The sequence below is a fragment of the Micropterus dolomieu genome, linkage group LG07, assembly GCF_021292245.1.
Source record: "Micropterus dolomieu isolate WLL.071019.BEF.003 ecotype Adirondacks linkage group LG07, ASM2129224v1, whole genome shotgun sequence".
In the NCBI taxonomy this organism is placed as follows: Eukaryota; Metazoa; Chordata; class Actinopteri; order Centrarchiformes; family Centrarchidae; genus Micropterus; species Micropterus dolomieu.
This window is the reverse complement of record NC_060156.1, coordinates 18,658,602-18,685,456: the sequence shown is the minus strand read 5'-3', so window position 1 is coordinate 18,685,456 and position 26,855 is coordinate 18,658,602. Positions and strand designations below refer to the sequence as shown.

At 40.4% G+C, this 26,855-nt stretch overlaps 3 protein-coding genes across 9 annotated transcripts in view; 1 reads left to right on the top strand and 2 right to left on the bottom strand.

Moving 5' to 3' along the window:
• The first annotated feature begins 1,219 nt into the window (after positions 1 to 1,219).
• dcbld2 (discoidin, CUB and LCCL domain containing 2) lies at positions 1,220 to 18,971 on the top strand. 2 transcript variants are annotated; one of them, XM_046053757.1, is made up of 15 exons: positions 1,220 to 1,592; positions 3,975 to 4,199; positions 6,183 to 6,320; positions 10,608 to 10,659; positions 10,747 to 10,819; positions 13,241 to 13,374; positions 13,527 to 13,567; positions 13,888 to 14,103; positions 14,785 to 14,909; positions 15,435 to 15,582; positions 15,688 to 15,843; positions 15,920 to 16,028; positions 16,102 to 16,151; positions 16,233 to 16,367; positions 16,947 to 18,971. In XM_046053757.1, exons 1-15 carry the CDS (start codon positions 1,490 to 1,492, stop codon positions 17,363 to 17,365), a joined length of 2,124 nt encoding a protein of 707 aa, XP_045909713.1. In that variant the 5' UTR covers positions 1,220 to 1,489; the 3' UTR covers positions 17,366 to 18,971. The 2 variants fall into 2 exon arrangements, with proteins under 2 accessions (XP_045909713.1, XP_045909714.1); XM_046053758.1 differs by having other exon boundaries at positions 1,221 to 1,592; positions 15,935 to 16,028.
• Positions 18,972 to 19,494: 523 nt separating this feature from the next.
• On the bottom strand, positions 19,495 to 22,652 carry tmem30c (transmembrane protein 30C). Its single transcript, XM_046053759.1, has 7 exons — positions 22,306 to 22,652; positions 21,965 to 22,081; positions 21,598 to 21,705; positions 20,975 to 21,065; positions 20,741 to 20,887; positions 20,428 to 20,640; positions 19,495 to 20,219 (listed from the first exon to the last, which is right to left on the bottom strand). The coding sequence occupies exons 1-7, from the start codon at positions 22,501 to 22,503 to the stop codon at positions 20,032 to 20,034; spliced, it is 1,062 nt and encodes a 353-aa protein (XP_045909715.1). The 5' UTR covers positions 22,504 to 22,652; the 3' UTR covers positions 19,495 to 20,031.
• A 393-nt stretch (positions 22,653 to 23,045) lies between these two features.
• The window catches only part of cmss1 (cms1 ribosomal small subunit homolog), a 30,819-nt gene continuing 27,009 nt past the window's right edge, over positions 23,046 to 26,855 (bottom strand). For 3 of the 6 annotated variants that reach the window (XM_046054679.1, XM_046054684.1, XM_046054683.1), the window contains 9 exons: positions 25,151 to 25,278; positions 24,774 to 24,845; positions 24,547 to 24,682; positions 24,389 to 24,448; positions 24,196 to 24,298; positions 24,041 to 24,101; positions 23,873 to 23,960; positions 23,697 to 23,785; positions 23,046 to 23,377 (listed from right to left, as the gene is read on the bottom strand). In XM_046054679.1, coding sequence (XP_045910635.1) covers positions 23,294 to 23,377; positions 23,697 to 23,785; positions 23,873 to 23,960; positions 24,041 to 24,101; positions 24,196 to 24,298; positions 24,389 to 24,448; positions 24,547 to 24,682; positions 24,774 to 24,845; positions 25,151 to 25,278 — 821 coding nt within the window. In that variant the 3' untranslated portion in view covers positions 23,046 to 23,293. The remainder of the gene's footprint in view (positions 23,378 to 23,696; positions 23,786 to 23,872; positions 23,961 to 24,040; positions 24,102 to 24,195; positions 24,299 to 24,388; positions 24,449 to 24,546; positions 24,683 to 24,773; positions 24,846 to 25,150; positions 25,279 to 26,855) is intronic. The other 3 variants (XM_046054680.1, XM_046054681.1, XM_046054682.1) reach the window with 3 other exon arrangements.

Here is a 26,855-nt window from a genome sequence, read left to right as displayed (position 1 = left end):
TCTATCTATCTGTATGTCTATCTATCTATCTATCATGTAAGGGTCATTGTTAGGAACAAAATCTGAGATTCTGAGAAAAAAGTCAAAACATTTTGAGAAAAATTCGTAATATGAGAAAAAAAATGGAATTAAAAAAGAAAATAACTTAATAACATCTCAAGACTAAAGTTAAGAGAAAATGTAAAAGCTCTAAAAAAGTAGGGTGTTCTGTGGATGACCTTAAATCATACTGTTTCAACCGTTAAGAACCCAATTATCACAGAATAATAAATAAACAAAAAAAGACACAAACATGGTGTATGGGACCATTTTGTTTTTGAAGCAACCATTTTCTTGTAATACCCTTTGATGATTGAGTATGTTTTCCTGTAATATTACAGCTTTATTCATAAAAGACTTTGATCTACTGTTGAGACAGACAGTGGTGTAAAGTAACTAAGTACATTTACTCAACATACTACTTAAGTATAACTTTGAGGTTCTTGGACTTAACTTGAGTGTGTCTATTTTAGGGTATCTTATACTGTACATCTACTCCACAAACATTTATTTAACAACAAAAGGTATCAGATCTCAGATTAAGATTTTACTTGCAAAACATATGGACTTGTTGGGCCAGTTTATTAAATACAAAAGTACAGCTTAGACTACAAAACAGTATACAAATAAAGTTGGCTCCACCATGGCTTACTATAAAATTGGAGTACCACTTCATCCATCCATCCATCCATCTTCATCTGCTTATCCGGGATCGGGTCGCTGGGGAGTACCACTTCAATATGTCCATATTATCATTACTAATCATCCAATAATATAACACTGCCAGGGGCCATTCTGACTAAGGAGTATTTTTTACTTTTGTTTACTTTGTTGCATTTACTTTCATACTTTTACTTAAGTAACATTTTGAATACAGGACTTTTACTTGTAATGGAGTATTTTAATAGTGTGGTATTGATACTTTTATTTAAGTAGGCTAAATTATTTAAAGATTTCTTCCACCACTGGAAAAACTAGACTAGACTGTAAAAAATATGCTCAGGTGGAAACAAAACCTTTATCGTGGGGTCTGCTAGCTGTTATGTGTTTATGTGTTTATGTCTATATGTTTGCAGTTTATTGTCAAAGCTTTTGTGCCATATTTATAGGGGACTTTAAGGGGGGTGTGGGTTAATTCTTGGATCATTCAGACCACTTGGGGGACTCGGGTATCCCAGATCCAGATCAGGAGGAGGAGCTTCAGTGGAGGAAGTAGTTCCACAGTTTAGATGTGTGTGTGTGTGGAGCAGTTACCTACCTAGTCAGAGTGTCGCTAACCACTGGATTGTTAAACAACAAGCAAAAAGACATCCTCGGGAGGGAAGCACACGCGGACTCGCTCTCGAGGAGGATATTTAGCTTTTGTACCCCCGCCATCAGCGCTCGGCACAGGTTGAAGCGGTGCAGCCGGTCCAGAAGCGAGCATTATGCATTCAGACTGCAGGCTGCTATGGTCAGAGCGGTAATGGTGGGCAGGGGACCGACAGGGGCCGGGGTTCTCGTCCTGTCGATTCTCATCATTCTCACCACGAAAGGCTGTCGAGCGCAGAAAGGTTGGTGCCACACAGCTGCGGTGACAACTGGAGGAGCCCGAGCGAAGCCGCGGCGACATGCGGCCATGCTGGTTTAAGTGTGAACACGGGCGTTTCGAGTAGCGCTTAAAGCACGGTTCACTGTTATTGTCCGAATTACTTAAACCTACCTTACATGGCAGTGTGTACGTGGAGTTCCGCTTGGTTTACACCGCTTGCCGCCGCCCGTCATGGTGTGTTTGGTGAACGACGGGTGTAGTAAAACCAGGCAAACTGGTTCTTAAAAAAACTGAGATTGTAAAGGAGTGATTGTTACTTGGTGGACCAGTTGCTTGCTGAATTAACATGGGGCTTTGAATGATTTGTTAAAAGTTCAAAGGCAGCCTATCACTTAGTTGCGTTTCCCGATAAGCTAGCTACCTTTTTAAATTGGCAGATTTCTTAATGGAGTCTGGAGTTAAGTTCTCTGTGTACGAGAGACAGAGCAGCACATTTGGGAGCTTGGCCTTATTTGTCGTTCCAGGTAGCCCCATTTCTAAATTACCATAAACTCGCTACTACACTACACGGAAAGCCCAGTGTGTTTAGATTAGTGTCGGTTTACTTTACACCATATTGTACCTAAATACGAGTGTTTTTAGAGCATGCAACCCCCAACCTCAGGTGGTTGGGGGTGGGGTAGCAGTGGGGGTATGACTGTAAACACGTGGACACGGTTAGTCATAATTCTCTATTATAATTAATGAATTATAACTGCGTTTTTGTGTGATAATCGAACTCTTATAAGTAGGCCTGATAATAAAACAGCAGGTTGGATTTCTGATTCAATGAAGTTGTTTTCTGGTTTGTTTTTGAGCCTTTTAACTTTTAGGAAGGTAATATGAACGCCTGCTGAGAACTATGCAGTTGTTCAGTATTTGTGAGTCAGAATGAGGGAAGCAGCTTTGTTTTTGTCCTGTTCATCTGGATAGTATCCACTGAGGGACTCTTACATAACTCTAGAACATCCACTTAGCACCATGAAGCGTGACTGTTGAGTGTTATCTCCGGGTCCACAGCATCGACAGTCACAATGTCTCTTCTTGCTGACAGATCAGGGCTCTGAAGACACAAAACAAACTTCTTAAAAAGTCTGGGGTCATCCTTTTTTTTTCTTTTTTTTTTTGCAAAATCGATTTCAAGATTTCTTAAATCTTACCAACCTTAAATTTTAAGTAGGTGGGTTTTTACCTGCCAAAAACAAATAAAATCTTGATCTTAAATTTAGTGTTTTGGTCAGAATTAGTTTATTTTCTCTGCAGCACAGCCAAACGTTTGGATCGGCCATAAAACCCAAAGCCAGCTTCTCTGCTGAACCTAATTACAGCACATTACAATCATATGGCATGCACTTTTATACAAAGCAGGTCTGCAACAGGTCTACTATTTTTTTTTTTTTTGGCCTGTAAAATAGCCTGATGTCTTCAAATGTTTTGTTTGACCAACAGTACGATTATCTTAAGATAATCAGTTTACAGTCGCAAGACAAAGTAAAGCTGCAATTCCTTAGCTTTGGAGAAGTGAGAACTTTGTTTAATAAATGACTTAAATAATTAATCACATCATAGTTAAATACAAATTCCTGTCAGTCAACTAATTGAATAATCGTCTAGTCTTTTCAGCTGTAATCCAAAGCAACATTCACACATTTTTTTTTGGGTTCGGTGTCTAGTTCAAAGACACTTCAAAATGTGGACTGGAGTCCAACCACCAACCCTCTTTATTTATTAATTAATAAATGTATTTATGACTTAATTGGTTTATTACCTCAGCTACAGTTGTCCCAGCGATCACTTACATGCTACATTTTACAGATGAAAATGCCTGTTTTAGTCGATGCCAACTACATTTACTTGTTACTAACTAGAAAGAAATGTAAACAAATCCCCAAACATACAAAGCTGTGTGAAAGGAGAAAAAAAACCAAGTAATATTTGGTTTTGTTACATTGCCTTACTGTGTGCTGCATGTGCTAAAGGAAACAAATATCACTAAGTTAACATTTTATAGATGTACCAGAGCAAGTGTTTATGCTCCTAGGTAGATCAACATTCACATTTCCACCCAGAGCAACAGTGAGGTTTAATAGTTTTTAACAATAGTGGAGCTCTTCAGCACAGAGAATTAAGATATATCAGACTTTGGGTACACATAAAATACTAATCAAGAAGATCAATTCATTGTTTATGTTGGTCTTTTTATAGGATTTGTTGAAATTAAGAAAAATAAAGATTAGCCTTATATGTTAACCCTCTGATACTGTGGACCCACTGTGTTTGAGTTAAAGGCTAATTAACAGTTTGTTTTCATAGTTTTGATGAAAATCTGCCCCCCACCTGAAACTTATGTGTTGTTGTCCTGTAGGTGATGGCTGTGGTCCCAGTGTGCTTGGCCCCAACAGTGGGACTCTGTCCTCTCTGGGTCACCCGGGGACGTACCCGAACAACACGGTGTGTGAGTGGGAGATCAGTGTGCCCCCCGGGAGTAGGATCCACTTTCGCTTTGCTGAGCTGGACATAGAAGACAGCAACTGCCAGGTCAACTACCTCCGCCTCTACAACGGCTTTGGAAAAGATAGGAGTGAGATTGGTGAGAGTGACAAGTGGATAGTAGACCAATTCTGCTGACATTCACACTTGCTTCATGCTTTGCTGTTTCATTCTTTACACAACTATTTCTTTCACTTACAACTGAACAACTGAGTGCAACACAATGAATGCCTTCAAGGGGAGACTCTCTGTGAAAATGGGTTTCTCTATCCCCACATTTAAACATATCACGTCCAATCCCTCTCTCTTTTTGCTCCGCCTTCGAGTATGGCTGCTCGGAAACACTATAAACACTTTTACACTTGTTGTATGAACTAGCATAACCTGAGAGTCTCCATATGTGTATGTATGCATCTTAATAGCTTCCTCTGTCTATGTTTACATGTACATTCGAAACCAGGTTATGTCATGCTGGAGAACAAACCAACATGTGCTGCAATAACTGTGAAACCTGCATTATATACAGCTGTTTAGTATTCAGACTTCTCAGTGACCAGGTTTTTCAACCAAGGTTGGAGTATTTTAAACCTTATTAAAGATATGACTGAGCAGCCTGAAGAGATACTTACTGGATCTTTACAACACACTTCAAGTTGTGGAAACAGACTTGTTGCATCTTTGAGTTTACCCAATTGATTTTTTTGAGTTTCATTAGCCTCTTGCTCATTGAATTTTCAGACACCATAAAGCAGAATGTGTTGATTTTAATTACGGTACAACATAGAATGATACAAGGCCAGAGAGAATCTTTGCTTTCACCCGTATGCACCGCTTTCACTGCGATACTTCCTCCGTCTGAAGAATTTATTTACATGGTGTTCAAGAAATTAAGTTGCTGCAGAAAGCAGACAATACCAGGTTACTTAAGTGCATGTAAACATGGTGACTGACAATTCATTGGTCACAAGCTAAGCCTACAGTCACAGTTGGCCTCATGCCAGAGTGCTGCCAGGCAAACTTCCAATGAAAATTAAGCAAAATATTGGACCTGTAAACGCTGAGTTTAATACAAAACAAACCGTGGATGAGGAATTTAATTGGTCACTTGTTGATACATTTTTTTTATGGTGCTGTTAAAATGTGTCCCCTTAAACAATTTTAGAAAAGGTTGGATGTGAACTGCAGGGGAAATCTCACTTCACTTTCAGTTTTAGGCCAAACATTATGTCTTCAAATGTTTTAAAAGGACACTCCCTGGTATCTGCATGTCATAAAAAGTCTTAACAAACATTTAATTTAGTTTCCTCAAGAAAAGACCTTACAAGGTATTACAAAGTCTTAAATTTACAAAAGTCTTAAATATTTTCTTTTGCCTGCTGTTGGCAGGGATGTTAATTATAAAATGTTTATCAGATTGCAGGCTGTCGGGAGACGTTAAACACTTCTAAACTAAAAGCTGGATTGTTGTGACAGTGGATCGGACTGCATGAGGCTGTTTAATCCTTGTTTGAGGAGTTTCAGTCAGCACCATCAAAACTGTAGCAAATACTGTCACTTCTGCTCACTATAGTGCATAGAAAGTCTTAAGCTGAATTTGGTAAACCCTGCAGAAACTCTGACACGGTAATCTGTCACCGGCAACTGGGAAACTTGCTTCCCTAAATATTGAAGATTGTAAAATTTGCAAATTAATTTCGACAATTATATTATCATTGTCATGGCGGAGTGTTGTCATTCACGTTTCAGCTGTGTCGTCATGTCTCAGACTGTGAGAGGTGTATAGCCCAGTTAGTTAAACCAACCACTAAAAAAAGCATCCTTTCTGTACTAATATCTTGTGTCATTCAGACTGTACACAGGACAAGTGCACAGTAGAAAAAAATTACGTTGCATCCAACTCACGAGGAATAGAAAGATACCGTAAAAAGTTAATTTAATAGTTTACTAACTGCACATACTGATGGATAAATTTGTACAATAATGCTATATATAACGCTGTTATATATGTTAAACTAAACAGCATAACTAACCAGAACCTCCTTTTCTTGCATCTCCTGTGTCTTATCCTGTGCTGTTTTAACAGTGAAGTACTGCGGTTTAGGTCTGAAGATCAAAGAGCTGATCGAGTCAACTGGCAACCAGGTCACTGTCCTGTTCCAGAGTGGGACCCACCACAGTGGACGTGGATTCTACTTGTCGTACTCCACCACTGAACACAGAGGTAACACACTCTCAACTCACTCGCCTGTCATCTCATCTGTTGATCATCGTAGGTCCCCAGCCTGCGGGGGAGGGAGGGGAGGCGGGGGTGTCATGTGATGAAGTCGTAGCAGACTGGAATGATGTTTTGTTGATGTCATCGCAGTGAAGAGTTGCTTTGGAGACTGTGCGTGTTTGTCTAATGTGAGTGTCATTACAGCTGTTTCATTCTGCACCTCCTCCCTGGTTGTAACTGTTCAGAACTAATTAGATTGTCCTGGAATGGTGATGTGTTTGTCTAAAACTGCCTTCTAACTGTTGTTATGTGAAAACATTAAATCTCCGTATGTCAGCTTTGTATTTCATGAAAAACAGTCTTGTCTGTAGCTTCACCACTGAGCAATTTGGGGTTTTCAGAAGGCTCATGATTTGTAGAAGTTACCAAAGCCTTGTTTCATCCACTGCTAGGATGTTTTTTTTAAATTCGCATAAAACATGAAATTATAGAAAATGTTTTGACAGTGACACTTGTCCGTTTACAGAAACATGTGTGTTTATTTAGGAACAAGAGTGTACTTTAGGTCTTTGGCCTGAGGTGCAAAGCACAAAACAACTAAGAAAGAAAGACTTTACATTTAATAAAACCTGTGAACAAATCAGTTAGATCAGCATTTCACAAAACACAACGATACAGGACATTAGATCTCTCCGTAGATCCACTTCTGTTGTAGTTACTGAGATCCCATCAGACCAAATTATATTCGGGTCCAATCAGGCTAGATGAAGTCCTATTGTAATTGCTGTGGGTCTCGGAGCATGAGTGAATCCGAGCAGACTCTGATCCATACTGTCAGCTCTAATCATGTGGCGCATCAAAATCACCACAGGAGAACAAGACCAGTCACAAAAGTGGTGCACTGACCAACTGACTGTCCAACATTGACATCCCTAGAGCCACATTGCTGTTTGGTCTGTCTGATCTGTTTTTAATTGGGTCCAAAGTTTTGGACCACTGAGGATCTCTAAATCACCTCTAAGGAAAGGGCCGCTTTGAAGCCAGGAGTTTGGCATTTTGGCTGTCGCCATCTTGAGAAGTCTCTATATTCAGACAAGAGGGTCGAGCTAGCTAGTTTAGTTAGCAAGGTGCATTTATAAGTCACGTTAACTGTGATATTTTTTGCAATGTTAGTGTTTGTTGGCGAAAAACGGCCTTAAAACAAAGTTTGATAAGGGTAAAAAGTAATCGCTGACTCCTCAGAGTGTCTTAGAGTACAAACATAAATGCTGAACAAACAAAATGTTATTAACTTTCATGAACTGAACATTTACATTTACTCATTTGAATGAATTGAGTGAGCTGAACTGAAAACACAATGTGAAGTGAGTGAGTGTAGGCCAGATCTTTCTGAAGTGAGAATAGGCAGAGACGGTGTAGGTACTAGACGCACTCGGCCTGGCAGATCATCTCGGGGTCCGGCATTTACAGATGATAACAAACACATTATGATTGGCTGTATGACGTAAAGTGTACGGATGCTGTGTCTTTGCTACAAAATTCTGTGCGATTGTTTGAGTAGAGAAAGAGATCTACATCAAATGTAAAATGCCAAACTTCATTTAATTATTTCATATCAGTTTGTGGAAAGTGTAAGTTTGAATACTACACTACGCATGGGTTTTCACTTCCAAGTCTGGCAACATTCAATTGGTAGATTTTTGAATGGTGTTACATCCCACCCTCCCACTAAGCCAGTCTTTCCCTGTTACCTAAGGTTAGGATTGGTCAGTCAGATTAACATGCAGTGCGAACACACTGCATCCGCGTGCTTTTCAATGTACAGCCAATCATAATGTTTTACGTCATCTGTAAAGGCAGGATCCCGAGCATATCATCCAACATCATGAAGCCATTTAAGAAGAACAGGAACATGGGGCAAGCAGAAGTGAGAGTAATTTAGGGAAATGTAAAGTAGTAATATTTGTGGTTTTATTGTAAGGGAAGGCACTGCTGACCTTTCTCTAATGTGATAATATATTACTGGAGAAGTGTGTTAGTAAGTTCCTTTCAGACATTAACCTTTTAAGTTAATCTGAGCGAGCAAGGGAGACAGACCGGTGCCGGCCTGAATCAACACATACATTATAGGTTATTTCATCAAGAAGACGAACATTCAGGAAATCTGATGAAGCATCTTGCTTGCATCCCACTTATTTTTGTCATTTTTAAGGTTGGGTATGTGATTCTTGAGATATTCAGCACTATGACAAATACCATGATATATACAGCAAACCATTGCACAGCAAGTGATGTAACCAACGTTAGCCAAGGTGTCGGTGGACAAGTGAGGAGATATTTGCTGGATTTGTCAAAACGATGTGTATTGGATTGTAATTGCATACCCTACCTTTTTTAATCAGCTCTTTTTGGAATGACTGATTAATTGTTTAGTTTAAAATAATAAAATAATGTCTATCACAATTTCCAAGATTCCATGGTGAGGTCTTCTAATTCTTTATTTTGTGGGACCAACAATACAAAACCCAAAGATATCACATTTAAAAAGATCAAATCTGATCTGGTCAAAGAATGAAGTCAAAAAGACCTAGATTTCACCACCAAACCTTTGCACCTGACAGCTTGATAGTTGATGTGTAGACATGATCAGCAGATGCAAGAACACTGTATCAATTGTATTTAGTAGTCCACAAAGCATGAAACAGATTCTTATGTCTAAAATTGGTGCATTTTCTCTTTAGAAAGAGTGTTGTTGCGATTTTAGAAGGCTGTGCTTGGTCATGTGGAACATCTTCAGATAAACAGATAATTGAAGCCACAAGAAGAGGAAGGCAGTGGCGTATGTGCTGAATGGTAATAATTCTGTCTAAGTGGTCATCTCGGGTCGACTGAATCACAGTGGAAAGCAAACAAGGCCATCAATGGACCCTACTAGCCTCACCCCCGCCCGACCGCCCCACTGAACTGATATGTGTTTTTCTTGTCATGTAACTAACTGTGCAGATGAGCGTGGGAGGACAGTTTGCACAGCTAAGTAAATCAGTCACCATAGCAACTTGCATTGGTTGGGGGTATTTGTCAGTTTGAGTCACTGGTTTGTTTACAAGAGAAATGGGTTATTTGATAATGTGGTCAAGACTCTGGCGAGACTGGCCACCACCACAGGGTTTACATGGAATTCCCAGCAGCCCACAGCATCCTGTTGGAGATATGTGGTGTGCCTCATCACTGAAACACTCACGTCATTAGCGACCCCCGACACCCCCACACGTTTCTTTGTGTTGTGCGACTTTGATGCGTTTGGAGTTAAGCTGAAATAGAGACAATTGTGTAATTTATTTCAGTTAAAAGGCCCACAATTCACTGGATCCAGCTTCTCAAATGTGAACATTGGCTGGTTTTCTCAATCATGTATGATACTGAACTGAACATCAGTGAGTTTGGAACTATTGGCCCATTTTGAATATGTCAGCTTGATCTTTTGTGACATGCACTTTTCACTGACATTTTAGAGACCAAACTTTGAATCAGATCAATCGGTTATAAGAGGGATAGGGCTGCAAGTAACAATTAATTTTATTAGCAATTAATCTGTCAATTATCTTTTGACTAAGTGAGTAGTTGTTTAATCTGTCAACTGTCAAGAATGGTGAAAAGTGGTCACCACAAGTTCTGAAAGCTCGAGTTGACTTCAAATGTCTTATTTTGTCCAACCAACAGTCCAAAATCTAAAGACAGCAAATCCTTACATTTGAGAACTTGGAACCAAAAACTTTTTTCCCAATAAAGTTTCTCTTGATTGACTAATTGATTAGTCGACTATAATTTGAGTTTTAGAATATAATTGGAGAGGATTAATTGATTGACAGAAAAACATCATAATAACAGAATCTAATCATTTCAAACATTTTTCAAGAGAAAACGGTGAAAATTTCCAGCTATTCTGTTTTTATATCATAACTGAATATCTTTGGGTTTTGGACTGTTTTTGGGACAAGATGTCACCTCGGGTTGGCTATTTATTATGAATGGAGAATGTAAACAATCGGCCCTAGTGGGGAGAATTACTTTCGATCAAGCCAATTGTGAAATCTTTCTGCGGGACAATATGGCCAGTTTTGATGACTGCGGTTCAATACTTTAAATACCTGAAACAGCAGATAATGAGAAACATGAATTACCTAGAAAAGGTTGGCGGTTGTCGTCCGTCCTGAGAGACAAAGAGAGAGGGCTGACACTTAGCAGGAACGTACGGAGAAACCAGTTCTGACACTGTTTGTTTGCCTTTTGCAGATCTAATCACCTGCTTGGACAAAGGAACTGATTTCCCCGAGGCAGAGTTCAGGTAAATAGAGTTTCCTTTGTGTGGATGTTTATGCAGTGATCAAGCTGGCCGAGATTCATTGTGTGTGTGTGTCTCTCTCTTTCTTAGTAAATACTGTCCAGCAGGCTGCCTGACATCTACAGAGGAGATTTCTGGAACTATACCTAATGGATACAGAGAGGTGAGAACACAGAGTATACATGTGCAGGTATGTTTTTTCTTTTTGTGGTAGCCACGGTCATCACATTTCCAGGTGAGTCACGGTACCCAGTGGTCTCCCGCTGTTAGGTCACTATCCCCACTGTTACACCACAGGATCCACCAGACCACCAAAAAATATTGCTCATGTTTTCATGGCCTTGGTCCATTATTTTTGTCTTTTGGTACTGCGCTGCAACTCTGCACATCTTTCTGTTTGATTCAGTAAGATCTTCTTTCTGTTCCTTGTGTAATTGGTCCCCCCGCTCCATGGTATGCGAGTCTAGGACTGATGACCTCACAGCACCCCCTGCTGCGCTTGAGGTCATGGGCGCCGAGTCTCTGGCTGATGACCTCATGCTCAGAGCTCGGGGTTTGTTGAAGGGAGGGAGGGAGGAGCATTGGGGTGTGCTCCAGGGAGTGAACTGCCCCACAGGAACAGAGGAGGGGCAGGGTCAGCGGGTGAAAGGGAGGTGAGATAATAGTTTGGCTGAAAATAATAAGCGTCTAATCCAGTCCAGCTGCAAGAGGGTGCTGAGCAGAGCCGTGTGTTGAGTGTGTGTTCTGGAGAGACAAAAAGCGAGAGTGCACGTCGGTGAGAAAACCATGTGCATGCCTAGGATTATTTTTTTTGTATATGTGCAAGTGATCCATTCATGCTTTTATTTTAGCTGTGTCTGTCTATAGGCTGCAATATGGTGACTGCCGAGGCATACACTCTGTATCACACAGGCATTAGCTGCCCCGCCCAGACCAGACCCTGCAGCTCACTTTCTCTTTATCAAATCGAGTTTCTTGTTGTGTGTACTGTATTCATATACTGGTTTATGTACTTCCACATCCCACCCATACTATGTCTGTGTGTTATTTCATGTGTGCTAGTGTGGCTTCCTCTGTTGGACGATGTGTGCGGTGGTTTGGAGCTGTGCTTTGTGTTAGTGGTTTGGTATGGCGCTCTTAAGGATGTGGTGTGTGTTTTTGGGAAGTTTTTAAGAGTCACAGGGCAAGTGTTGATTGCTAGTGGCAGCATTTGACTGCTGTGTGCGTGAGTGTGTGAATACATGTGTACATGTGCTTGTCACTCTGTGGGTCACCAGAGCCTTCCCACAATCTTGTCAGCTGTGAATTCCAGTGTGGGTCTTTTCCAGTAATAAAATTCCACCTAACCCGACCAGCTGTTCATGGAAAGGAGCTTGTGACCGGAGTGTAATTGTGTTTGTCCGTTCCTCAGTGATGTGGCAGCAGGTTTGGACAGGAATGCTGCAAGCGGCGAATCATTACAGTCAGTGCCCCTTGGTATCCTCTCTACAGAGGTGACATCATGCTGACTCATCAGCCTTTATCTGCCACAGTCTGAAGGTTAAGACCGGTTCTCTGTGATCACAGAGACAGACAGTACTGCCTGTTCTTGACCTGCAACAGTACCAAACTGTTGGGTACTAGCAGTACCATTTAATTACCTTCACTACTACATATTGACCTCTTCTAGCAATTGTTTAGGAACTCTTGAACTTCACCTGCATTTCTACCACAAATACTAAGCACCAGTTTTAATTCCTTCCACAAAACAATATGTGCCAAATATTTAACCCAGTAATAATTACCCGAAGGGTTAGGGTGGGTGATTCTGTCTATCATGATATATGTGATTTCATAGGCGATGTCAATCTTGATATCTGGAAAATCTATTTAGAAACTGTCGCAGGCTTTTTTAGGCTGATATAGATATTGATATGTGGGGTCTTTTTTAAAAACATGAACACATGACATAAACAACAATCTTTGTATTGATCCCTTAGATTTATTTGTTCATTTAATTTATTTTTAAAGAATTGTGACCAAGATACATACTGACCGGGACATTTTACAGTGGAAAAATCTACTTGTCTGGTGGACAGACTATCTAATGACCTCAAACCTAGTTTGCCATTTCTTTAGTACAGTGTCCTGTTACAACAGATACACCCATACCAATATATCTGCAATAAGCTAATATCGGCTGATACATTGGTCTGGCTGATCTATTGGTCTAGCTCTAAAGATAACCAGACAAGAATATTTGTTTTGGCAACTCCAGATCATTAAACAAAAATCAAGTATCAATAACAAGTAACAATACTGTGTTTAATCACATTAATGCATCATATAAAATCCAAAAATGACCATCAAGCATCCCTTGATGTCTTCAGCATTCAGTCAGGCTGTAAAAGCAAGCAGTCACACAAATTATAAATTACAAAGACCAACACAGTGACTGTGTTGTGTTGGCTCATGCAAAGATGATATGAAATGTTTTTCACAGTCAATCAGATGTAGTGGAAATGGGTTATCTTATTGTTTGTCGTAATAGAAATAGAAAAGTGCACAGTCCCTAATTTCTCCTTTCTTTCCTCGCGTCCTGCAGTCGTCTCCTCTGTGTGTGGCAGCCGTACATGCAGGTGTGGTGTCCAACGCCGTGGGAGGGAGGATCAGCGTGGTCAGCAGCAAAGGCATCCCTCACTATGAGGCCACACTGGCTAACAATGTCACTTCCACTGTGTAAGCGCTTCAGGCATGACAGCACAGAAACCTGCCTCACTCTGTTCTTCATCTACTCTGGGCTGTTACTCCGTCTTTTAAGTCAATCGATAAGCCTTACGTGTACTGATCTGTGTTCACTTGATCATCTAATCTTACCCATCTCTCCTCAGAGGAACTCTGTCGAACAGCCTCTTCACCTTTAAGACCAACGGTGAGTGTTTTTTATTTTTTACTGAAGCGCCATTAGGAGCTGTAATAGTTTTGCAGGGGGAAGTCCTGTAAATGTAATTATTTTTTATTTTACAGTCAGCATCTGTAAAATTTAATTGAGCGTAAATCTTTCTGTGTCTGTAATATTTATAAGTCTGCAAGCACAAAATCTGGAGTGAATTACTTGCTGTTTTTACTCACAGTTCAAACTTGATTGCTGTTATCGATCATCTGTATGCAATCCTTTCAACTGCATTAGAGATTTCAAGTCAATCACGTGATGAAATATTAATGATGGGAATGGCTTGTCTGTGCTTGCAGGCTGCTATGGAACGCTGGGTTTAGAGTCTGGTGGTGTTGCGGACACTCAGCTGTCTGCTTCCTCTGTGTGGGAGTGGAAGAACAACATTGGTCGGTACAGTGTGTGGGCGCCATCGGGAGCACGACTTAAAAAGGCAGGGCTGCCCTGGGCACCTTCTCAGAGTGACCAACAGCAGTGGCTGCAGGTCGATCTCAAGAGGGAGAAGAGGATCACAGGTACACAACTACAGAAGTTCAAGCACATTAGCTGACATTACTATACAGTAGACCCATTATTTTATTTAACTGTAAGCATAGAATAGGGGTCTCAGGTTTTACCATACCTGAGATACCTTATTTACCCATGTTAGCAGAATGGCTGTGGGGATGGCAAGGTCAGTAGGTAAAATATCATTATTGGATGGATTGGCATGAAATGTTGTACAGATATCCATCATGCCCAGAGGGCAAATCTTTATGATTTTGGTGATCCCTTGACATTTCCTCTAGCACTACCAGCAGGTTATTTTTAGGACAGCAATGATGTTTGGTACAGACATGTAGGAATTGTAATCCCTTAATTGATTCCCTGACTTTTCAACACCACCATCAGGTCAAAATTATAATATTAAAAATAATACAGTACTTTGGTTGTTGACCAAAAAAAATCCCATCAGCCTCAGCTGCACTTTGTGTTACCAAATGTTAGCATGCTAACGTGCCAAACTAAGATGGTGAACATGGTAAAACATTACACCTGTGTCAGCATGTTAGCATTGTCATTATGAGCATGTTAGCATGCTGGCTTTAGCATTTACCAGTAAGCACAACCTCACAGAGCCGCTAGCGTGGCTATAGACTAGCTATTAGTCGTGTTTAAACTGTAAGTGGAGCCAACTGTATATCATCTTCTTCTAGGTATCACCACCACAGGCTCTACTCTAAGAGAGTACCAGTACTATGTTTCAGCATACCGGGTCCTGTACAGCAACGATGGCCAGCAGTGGTACATCTACAGGGAAGCAAATTCTACACAAGACAAGGTAATGCAAGCACCAAATCAATGAACCCTATTTGCTCAACAGTTACGTCAGTGGCTTTTATATTTTATTTTCTTTCCTCAAATTAGTGCAAATGGACAAAAATGTCACTTTAGAAAACTGCAGGGACACATACTTGGACTGTTTCCATAGCAACCGGTATTGACTAAGAGATGTTTATGGCAGGAAATGAGGGCAGTCAGTGGTTTGAGTTAAGTGCTGTGGTAGACAAGTCAGGACACTTGGGCATTAATATTGAATGGATATGGATGGATATGGATTTAGTGGCTGGGTTGTTACGCTGGAGCTGCTGTCTACGAGCTGCTCTCTCTGCTAGGATTCTCACAGGCTTGTATTGTTTGGCGGAAAGTAGTTATTAGCGTGCCAAGTTGGAAAGTAATCAGCTTATAAGTGCATTCTGTTCACAGCCTGCAACAAGAATTGCTCTGCTGAACTTTTTTTTTTTTTTTTTTCTTCTAAACTACTACTTTTGGGCTATAGTTGGGTTTGTTCTCATTTTTCTGGTAGATATTCCAAGGCAACATCAACTATCTGCATGAGGTGAGGAATAACTTCATACCTCCAATTGAGGCCCGGTTTGTGAGGATAAATCCAACCCTATGGCACCAGAGAATCGCGCTCAAGTTGGAGCTGCTTGGCTGCCAGATTTCCTCAGGTAGGTAGAGGTGGTTCTAGATGGATATCCTGTAAAAAGAATTTAGTTCAAACTAAATGCAGAATTTTTAGTTGTGAAATATATTTTTTCTATTCTTTTTGACAGTGAGGCGGTGGACAGAGATGCAGCCTGGGCCAAGGATGTTTCCCCCCTCTCGTCACGCACCACCTCCTGTGGGTACCAAACACCCACCTCCCATTGGCCAAACCACACACACCCCGGACATAAGAAACACCACTATGCCTCCTCACACCGACAAAGGTGCGTCAATTTTTTTATTTTTTTTTATAAAAAAGCTTGTTTGATCCCTAATAGAAACATATGGTATTTATTGTAGTACTTCTACTCTTAGATGTGGCGCTGGCAGCAGTTCTGGTGCCTGTGTTGGTCATGGTTCTAACCGCTCTCATTTTGATTGTGGTTTGTGCGTGGCACTGGAGGAACAGGTATGTATTTACATTACAGTGTGTGGAAAATCTTGTGGAAAATGTTGTTCAGAACTTATTTTTCTCTTCACAGGAAAAAGAGCTCTGAAGGAACATATGATCTCCCTCACTGGGATCGCACAGGTATGTAATCTGTCTGCAGCACAGGCTGAGAGCTCTGTTATGTTTTTCGTACTGGTGCATCACACTGTGCTTCTGCTGCAGACTGGTGGAAAAGCATGAAGCAGCTGTTGCCTTCAAAGATGGTGGAGACAGAGGATTCAGTCCGGTACAGCAGCAGCGAAGTGGGCCGGATAACAGGTAGAGGTGCTGTACCCAGACTACATGCTGAACCTGCAGGTAAATACTGTTCAAGTAACCAAGAGTTCTTAGTGAAAGTAACATGTTTAATGGTTCACTTCTTAAGATGGTTTCAGCTGCTATCGAAGGCACCCTATGGAGTATGAAGGGTTTTATTTAAATTCAATGCGAGTATTCTTATGGCATAACAAGAAAAAGTTGAGTAAATTTCCTACCTTGCAAAACCTTTATTTTGAATGTTGCTGCATTTTTTTTTTTTTAAACACTAACTTGTGGTCCTCTTCTTCTCCTCCTTTATTACTAAACAACTATTAATAGAAAATTACAGCCACCAATTGTTGTATACACAATTGTGTTAAAACAAGGAATGTAATTTCAAATCATGTATTTTTTGTTGTAGTGTTTCGTTTTTTGTAATGTCACATAAGTTATTTTCAAAAAGTCAAAGTATCCATTTCTTTATTTTTTTAATACACCGCAGTGGCAGTCTTTTCTTTGAAATTATATTGTTTCCTTAGTTGCTCAGCTTCTGTAGACTCATCAGGCATGTTTTTGACAGTGTTGACACTGGTAACTTTTTTTTTTTTGTTAACACACAATGACATGCTTTCTTTTCAGAATATGCTCAGCCACTGGTGAGCGGTGTTACAACATTAGGTCCCCGGTCAACCTTTAAACCGGACGAGGGGCCCGACCCAGGATACTCTGACCCTGACCTGTACGACGCCCCCATCTCTCCAGAAGTATACCACGCCTATGCAGAACCCCTGCCAGCTTCGGGATCTGAATACGCTACACCCATTGTGGTTGATATGGGTTGCCATCCATCAGGGGGCTCCTCTTTGAGCCAGCCTTCCACAGTGTGCAGTTTCATGGGTGCCGGGCCGGCCTCTCTGCTCACACGGACAGACAGTAGCCATTCAGGGAGGTCTGCTTATGATACACCCAAGAATGCCACTGGACAGGTCACACCCACTGAGGATCTCACCTATCAGGTACCTCAGAGTAGCACTCAGAAGCCAACGGGACAGAGCTGAAGAATCTGGATGCACATGACCTTAATCTGCCCCTCACTGCCGACACAACCCAATGGACAAGGATGGAAGGTTGTAAAAGGAGGAGGTGTGAACCTGTGAGGCCTGGTCTTAAATCTTGAATGAACACTACCTTAGCTTTAGATTCATCTGGAGATGTCTGTATTGCCTAAATGTTTCTGCATGGCCACAATCTGCTTGTGTAGTGCCATTACAGTCCTATCACTGAATCCACAAAGATGAATGTGCTTGTGCCAGGTCTGAGAGGCAGACATGGGGGTGGGGGATGAAAAGGAGAAAGCTGACTACTATTTGACTAAGACTTTGTCCCTGTTCTGTGATTCTTAGTAGTCCTTGCATTCTGTGAAACTGTGATTTCCATTTTTCCATTATTATTCTGTTACATACTGAACCAGGTTCAACTAAAATGTACATGATGATACATTCATCAAATCTAAGGGTTCTCTTACTGAATTAATTGCATGTTGCATTAAGTAGTATCCCACATTCAAGGTCAAATTCCTCCTTTCTAGAGAAACTCTAGTTTACCAAGGTACGTTTTGTCTTACTTTGTTTAAAAGCATGACTTGAAATTGTGTATAGTTCTAATAATTCCATTACTGCAAACCTGTTAAACTCTGAGATGACTTACTGATATTTATTTTTATTTCACATCCTGCTGATGAGGAGAAACTCTTGTTAAAGTAAATAGCCCACCACTACCCTTCCTGATTACAGATCAAAGACCTGTGGTTGCACTGTTGTGGACACATTACTGACTGTAAGTAGTTAACTTTGTCAGGTATTAAACTTGAAAAGGCTTATCGGGAGAATCTATCCAATGACCCCCCCGCCCCCCACTCAAAAAAAGTTATGCTATTGAAGACCAAATTTTGACCTTTGTGTTTACGCAATGTCAATATAAAACAAAACCAACTTCCCCAATTGTGCCAACAGTGCAAATTTAGCCAAACATTAAAGCAGTCTTAATGTAGGTAATTTCTTTTTAAAAGCCTTGTTAGTTGATGATGTACTTGTAAAAAGGTACAGAGAAGAGGTAGATGGGTAAATCTGTTACAGCTGATGATTTCAGAGTTTCCTGTGTGTTTGTCCTGAACTTTTAGATTTTATTTGTGCATCGTGGTGATTGTCTCGTGTTGAAATGGGTGTTTGATCTGTCCTAATGCATTTGAGTGTGACTTGTTCCTGCCTTGTATCTTATGTGCATCAACATCTGTATGCGTGGTAAGCTGTTTCGATATTTCAGTCCTGTGTGTGTGTGTTTGTTTTTTGGACTGGTTTGGATACGGCTTATAGTTGTAGTAGGATGTGTTCAGTCATTGTAGCACCAGTATACTGCATTCCTCTCCTGTGGTACTAATCTGACCAAACACTCGGACGGAGCAGGAACAGGCTGCTTTATAACATTGCAGGATAGCAACCTCACGCCGGGGAAGGTGTTATTCACACAGCTGTGCCACCAATCATGCTTTGATTATGCTCAAGAGCCAAGGCAATTTACAAAGTTTTGGTGCTCCCTGGTCACAGAGGGATTGTGTTTGTGTCTCACTGATTGTATATAGAGAAATAAAGAGTTTATAAAAGGAAATGCTTTATTACAATCTTATGGGCCATAATATACAGTACAAATGTCTGTTTACTTTGTCTACACATACATGAGTTAACTGACATTTACAGACATTAAGTATTTTATCCTTGCCCAACATGTCACATGGCAAGGTCTGTTGATCCATCGGTCCAGACATCAATGCTTCCAAATAAATGACACATTTAAAGTTAAAAATTTTAATTTGACTACATACCTCCCGTCAGCCCCAGCTATACTTTGTGTTAAGTGCTAATTAGCAAACATGAGCATGCTAAACTAAAATGGTCAACGTGGTAAACGTTATACTGCAAATCATCAATATGTTAGGCATACAGATGTTGGCATTTAGTTCAATGCACTGCTGTGCCCAAGCACAGCCGCACAGAGGTGCTAGCATGGCTCTACACTCAGGTCTTGTTATAAGGTAAAATAGCATTTAGCATCTGTGGTTCCATATAAGGACGCTGACATTGAAGCTACACTGACTAATCTTAACTGTGCTGTAATTAAAATCCTTGTCCACAAAATGTCACCTTTTATTCAATCTTAATAATTGGCATTACAGGGATTGTCTCACAGATGGTGTACTTCTGTTACACTTTATTAAAGAGTCGTTTTTCCACTTTACATTTACTGAGATGTGAAATGCAGCCTCAACACCATGACTGGATTTTAGTAAATGTTAAAGTAATATAATTATATTCATAAATATTAACAGTGCACAGACAAAATGGTGTGCTTTAAAATTAAGAGATGTAGAGAAAGCTTGAAGCCTGTTCTAATACCCCCAACTTTCAGTGTGTTGTTCAGAGCAACATCATCGCAATAGAAGCCGTAACACATGTGGATCATTTAGTTGATAGGGAAAGTAAATTTCCAGATGTCAAACTTGATTCTCCATTGGCTTTCCAACACATGCTGCTGTGGTATTGTATCAAATGAACAATGTTCTTGTCATTTCAGATTTGTTATCTGTTTAAAACCGCTCCTAAGCAACGCGAGAATTATCACTTTTCAGCTGCTTGTGAGTTTTTCACCATCCCAGAGCACGTTTTATGCTTCATTCCTCCATGTTATTCCCATTCTTCCCGAACTTTAACCAGGCCACAGTGAGGGTGACGGCTATCAGTAGGATCAAGCTGCTGGTTACTAGGTAAGCAATGGGCAGGAAATGGTTCTGACCTCCAAACCAGGTCAGTGTGGTCAGCACCACTTCCTTTCTGCCTTGGAAGTACTGCACTGGGAAGTCTGGAAAGGCAGAGGTCAAGGCTGAAAATAGGTGATCACAAAGAGGAGCTCGATGGAAAATAGCAGGCCTGCAATCTTAAAATAGTCTCTCCATATGCTTGTGTTTAACAGCAGATAAGATAAAGGAAACAAGTGCACACAGTGGGACACGTGTAACCTATTCTAACCCACACAAGTTCCCATGAAAAACATAGCAGTGAAAGGATACTATACGATATCTCAATGCTGTAATTTCCTTCTGGCAGACCCTTAGTAAAGGGATTGTTGGCTCGGTATAAAACTCCATAGAGCTTCTTGAAGTTGGGGAAGGCTGCCTCTCTCATCCATATGATCAGGTCATCATTGATGAAGCCGTTGTTGGTCGGGTTGTGGGTATCAAGCTCATACACAGGCTTCTGCCAGTACAGAGGCTTTACTGTACCTATGTAGCAATCACAAAACAGACATGATAAATGATATCTGGTATACTGGAGTACTGACTAAAAAAAACTGTGCTTGATCAAGGTTTCATTCAATTTTACCTTCAAAAACTTGAGCCAGTGTTAAGTTATCAATCTTTGGATTGCGGAACTTGATATTTTTGTCCGTATACCAGGCGATACCCTCCCTTAACAGAGGAACCGGCACTGAAAGACCACTGGAGCCGTGATAGGTCAGAGAAAAGGAGTCTGGGAGAACAGATGGGAGTTAAGAGGCCAGTAAGAGGGAAAGTAGAAGATGGACGTGATGATTGATGTGTCATTAGTGGAGCTTACCATTAAAGATACTGTTGGCCACAGCGCCACAGGGGGCAATAGGGAGTTCATTTTGGTCTTTGGCATATGGCTCGCAGTATGAACTCGGGTTCTAGTCAGGAAACAATGTTAATGGAGACACTCAGAAAGATTATTTAACAGTGGTGTCCTGAGTAGATTTAGTGAAGCACTATACAAAGGTACAATTTTATGGTACGTGTAAGCGTATTTTTGTGTAGTTTTTAAAATGTGCTTCACCTCCACCCACTACCACATTAAAATGCTGCTTACACAGTAATTAAATCAGTAAAAATAATTAAAAAATTATAATATGCAATAATAATCGCTGCTGTATAAATACTACTTTTACTTTTGATACTTTACGTACACTTTGCTGTTAATAGTTGTTAAAGAGTATCTTTACGATGTAGTGTTGTTACTTTGACTTAAGCAAAAGACCTCGTCTTAGTTTGTCCACCTCTGCATTAAAAAGAAAACAAATCAGTGTACCACTTCAGTTTCAAACAAAGCTATCTTGGGGCTGAAAGGGTCACTTGCAGTATTTTTTGTCCACGTGAATATTATTATACTGACAGTAAATAAAGTGTCCTAACAATGTTACAGTGATAAATTACTGGAGTTACCTTTAAGTTTTTCTTCCTGCCAACCATCTGTCCATCATCTCTGGAGTCCATGTATCTGCGGAGGTTCTGATGGAAGTTTTGGAGGCCATAGTAGAAAAAGACATCTCCCTGGAACCGCAGCAGGATACATATCATCAGCATAGGTGTGCAAACACAAATGCTGACAAAGAAATGAAAGCACTGGAAATAGGGCATGTTGGATATTGGGTGTGAAAGTTGATGCCTGACTTTGGAATATAGTAGTTTGACAAAATAATCTTTACTCAAGGGCCAAGCTTTTTCAGAGCTTTGAACCATACTTGTTCTCCAGAAAATCTTACATGGAACTCGAGCTCAGATTATTTTGTCACACTAAAGAGATGGTTACCTTGAATGCTTTCTCGATGGGAAACACCACCTTGCAGCTGCAGGTTTGTGCCGCATAGCTCACATTTTTACGCTTTTCAAAACATATATCACACGTCCCGGCTTCTGTGTAGTCCAGCTGAGAAGGCAGTAGAGAGTTCATTAGAGTATAATAAATTGTGAATAAACTACCTAACTCAAAGCATAATCTTTGATATTTTCTCTTTGTCCCTCCCTTTTTTATTGCACACAATGACATGCGTTCTCTTCATCTCTCACACGTACATTTTGTGTGTTACTAAAATATTTCCACAGATCAAAAAAACAACTAAGTGCAATTTTCAGAAGCAAACACACACTCACCTTTATTTCCTGTGTGCTCTGCACTGTAAGAAGCAGCCATACTCCCAGTAGCATACATATCAAAGCCATGAAGTAGAAGAAAGGCAGCACAGTGTTAGCTGTTAGCATGGGAGACCAGGCAGGTAGCCTCTGCTGTTTGAAAGCAGAGTTGTCTGGCCTCCGAGCAAAGCGCCCAGACTCGCCCTTCACTTTGCCCATGAGAGGGACCTTCGGTAAGGGACAGAAGAGGAACTTTGACAGCTGGAGATCCAAAAAGTATTTCAGAGAAGGCGCTGCTCTATCTCCTCTTCCTGTTTTTTATTTCAGCGATATCTCCCTGCACACACACACACACACCTCTGCTTGCCAAGAAATTTTCCCAGCAGGCCTTGCAGGGTGGCGGAAACCTTTGTGGCCCGTTACTTATTAACCACAATCCTTTACTTAACAACCTCTTTCTGTTACTTCCAGTTTTCTTTGTGATTATGTTTGGTTCTTCTTTTCTGCTTCCTTCCTACGAGACAACACGGGTTTCTCGTTATTCACATCAAAATGACCCAGATGTGTATTTTACATATTTTTTCAAATGTGCTGTGGGAGATAATCTGTTGGTTCTGTGCCCCCTTCATGCTGCTTTCAAATGCTTTATCAAAGCATGTTACGATAAATGGGACTTCCTGGTGGGCAAGTAAACTCATGACCTCACATTCTCAGTAGGAGGGACTTCCCAGGGTCAGACTAAACAAACAGAAGGATGCTGGTTTCATTCTGAGTCCGTTTATTCAATCCATCACACAGGGACATCGCGTTGGACTACAAGAGCGAACAAACAACCACCACACATTTGACACGGCCTCTGAGAACAGTAAAAGCACAGATTTCAAACCGACACAAAGGGAATACAAACAGGATGAGGCCCCTCAGCGTGTTGTGAGGAACATCAGTATGTAGCTTAAAAAACATTGCGTCATGTGGATTATCAGCACACAGTAAAAATTACAATGTGCAGTTAAAATAGTCCAATTTTCACTTTGTCTTCTTTACAGCCTTTCAGGATACCACTTTCCAGCAGCTTCATAAAGTCCAGTTTGATCTGAAATAGACATGCACATGATGTATAACACAGAAATGTATAGAAATTTTGAAATCTACCCCTCTCTCTTTCAAAAGTTGAACTACTAGAAGAAACTTTCCCCTCTCGGCAGATGAATTTCAGCATGCTAGTATCAAACTGTGCACATTCATTATTCTGCACAGGGAAGCGCAAACATCCAAGTGAATTAACAATAAGTAAAAACACACTTTTGAGTGGAGGAGGACTTCAAACATCCTCAAAATATCAAACATTTAATAAAATCATTCAGTGTGATCAGTCAAAGATAATTTCCGTCCACCAGGTGGCAGTAACTCACCTCAGGAATGTCCACCATCCTTCGGAGCTTCTGGTCCCTCCAGTTCCAGTCCAGGACCACGTATCTCAACGCCTGCAAGTTTAAACCCTCTGGAGAAAAATAAAGAGTTTCCACAAAATAATGAGACCTTAAATGCTTTTGAAGTTAAGCAGCAGGGCTATTGTGTCAACACCTACCTTTCTCAATAAGAGCACCGAGCCTGCCAGGAGTCCCAACTCCAATGTGGAAGACACCCTTCTGCAGCAGCTTCACCTGCTCCTCTATCTGTAGACACACGAAGACAACAGTTAACTTGTCATAGTGCACAAACCACATGCATCATAATGACCGGTCATCTCTTATACCTTGATATGTTTCGCAAAAAGCTTAATTGCTTTGGCTTCACCCTTGAATGCTGTCAGCTGCCTGGGTACAACACAACACAAACAGCACGCATGTAAACCCAATTAAAAAGTTGCAATGCAGGAAATTTAGCAAACTCCACTGGTGTGTCACTTACTTGATGAGCTCAATGGCTCGGAGAGCAGAGCTACAGACGATGAGCAGAACCACAGAACTCTTTTCTGTATGCTGCTTTTGAATCTTTGACCACTTGGGACAAACTTTAAAAACCAGGGAAAAAAGGAAATAAAACAGTTCAGTCTTCAAAAGTAAACAGCTCATTGAAGATTTGAGTTTAGAACATCTCTCACCCTGTTTCAGATACGAGGAGAGCGTGTGCGTCAAGTCATTACTGGACAGGAAGCCGGATTCTGGGAGATGCAGAAGGGCAGACGGTGACCTTGGTGAATCAACAGATCAGCAGATATTGACTAAGTTTCAAGTTAAAGGGGACTTGCCCTGCACTCACCCTGCAATTTCAGCTCCTCCTGCTCAATCACAGAGAGCTTGTCTGAGAAGTACTGCGTAACCAGGTTCTGCAGGTCAGCTGGACAGCCTGGTTTTGGCTCCGAAGAGGACAACACATCTGTAATTGTCTTCTTCTTCTGGTAAACAAAATATAGTCATGTTCAGTAACATTCACTAAGCACAGTGACTGTTGTACTGGTTTGCAACAGCAGGTGTCAACGCACTCACCTTCCTCTTTTTTTTATGTTCAGTTGACTTTTCACCCTCGGTCTCTTTTATCTGAGGAACAACACACTCTTTCTGTGAAAATAATACATGAAGAATACACAGTTAAAGCATTTTGATAATCAAAAAGGTTGCCAATTAATTTTTTGTTGATCAACTAACAAATTAATGGCCTAATTGTTTCAGCTCTAAAACAGACACCAATACATCACATTGGCATATTGAACACTGTTTGATTTTACTACTCACGACACACGAAGCATTAGAGGCAGATTTTGTGCTATTACTGATACATTTCCTGATATCTGTTCAAACAGAATAAGATCCTGAAAAAACTTCGGATTGGCAGATTTTACACAGTGAAGACACAACATTAATACCTGTTCATTCTTTTTCTTCTTCTTGGCTTTAACTGTTTTCTCTGTTACACTCTTCCTTTTCTCTGGTTTTGCCTTTGGTTTTTCTGTTGGCTCCTTCTCTTGTTGCGTCTCCTCCTCCTCTGCTGCATCTGAATAAAGAAGAGGGACATTTCCTCATTACAATTCTGCATTTATGGATTAACTTACTGCAGCTGGGAGTTCTGCAAGATAAAGAAACTATTAATATGAGGCAAAGCAGATCTGAGAACACATTTCAGGTTTTGTTATTAACAAATATGCCTGACCTCCATGCCATGTTAGAAACAGACATATATGGATAAAAGTTTATGGCGTTAGAATCTTGTTTCCACACTTGTCAGTAGCACAGTAACCCCTGAACCAGAGATCTGGCATTTGCACATTATGTGTCAGTCTGTTTAGGCTGCTCATCAGATGCGAGTGCTCACCAGGCAGTGCATTTCTGTAAAAAGTAGAAATACACAAAAACTTTCCCATAGATAACAACAATGCAGCAGACCTCAATCCAAGCATCTGGTTATATTTAGCCTCTCTGTTGCTACCACTTCTTCGTGCATACCTCTTGCCTCATGCTATGAGGTCATGCTCAGACCCTCTGGCATATATGCGTGCTTGTTCAAAATACTTTAGCTTTAAAAACAGATGCCAGAGTGAACTATGCAATAAATCTGAGGGTTTCATTATAGTTGTCCTTCCTGAAAGTGCACCTATAAAACACTGGTACTTTTGCTTTAAAGTTGTATAGCTTCAATATCAAAGAACAGGCAGGCCAAAAATGCCCTCCATTTCTTATTAAGTGGACAAATTAATTTATTTTCTATTTATGAAATTAAGTCTTTGTGAGAGCCAGAGTTTGCGGGTTGAAATTTTAAGCATGTTGTACTTCATGCCAAAACCCAATCAGTGGCATCAAAAGAGGTATTATATCATTAACTGCTAATGGAAAACAACTGCTGTGACCTCATTGGTTGAGGGTGTGGCCAGAAGTGCTACAAGATTCTGCGTCTCAACCCCTAGCGAGCTATGCAACAACAGTTTTCTACCGTAAATGGTTTAGTGTTGAACTGTCCTTTTAAGCATCAGCTTCAAGAACTAAGGTTGAAAAAAACTTGTCACGTCAGCCTCCGAGTTGGAAATCTGAGACTTAAATATCAGGAATTTCTGTCAGTGCCGATATCTACTGAAGAGAATATGATCGCACATCCCTATATTTTAGTATATATATATATCCTCTACTGGAAGGTAATCCACAATCAGTGACAGGATCAACAAGTTACAAGGATACAGCTGAGTTCACCACAATCACTGAAAATTTAAAAAAAGTTAAGACAATACATCAACATCCATATTTTTGGAAGTTTGTCCCAAAAATATTCCGATCTTTTAAAAGAGGACAACCTAAAAGTAAGGGGCTATTAAGAAATGGACACATGGGCGTGTATTAATTTAGCCTTTTCAAAAAATGTATAGTTGGCTAAACAATTGAAAAATATAGAGACATATGATGTTGTATAAAAACATTAAAAGATAATTTCATCTATTACTTAAAAAAGGTCTTTAAGACTATCTATACACATTTACAAAACATGCAAGTCCTGTAGGCACATAGGGTTAGGGTGAGAGTCCTGCTTAACCTTTTTTTTTTATTTTTATATTTGGATCCCCATATAAATAAACAATAAAAAAG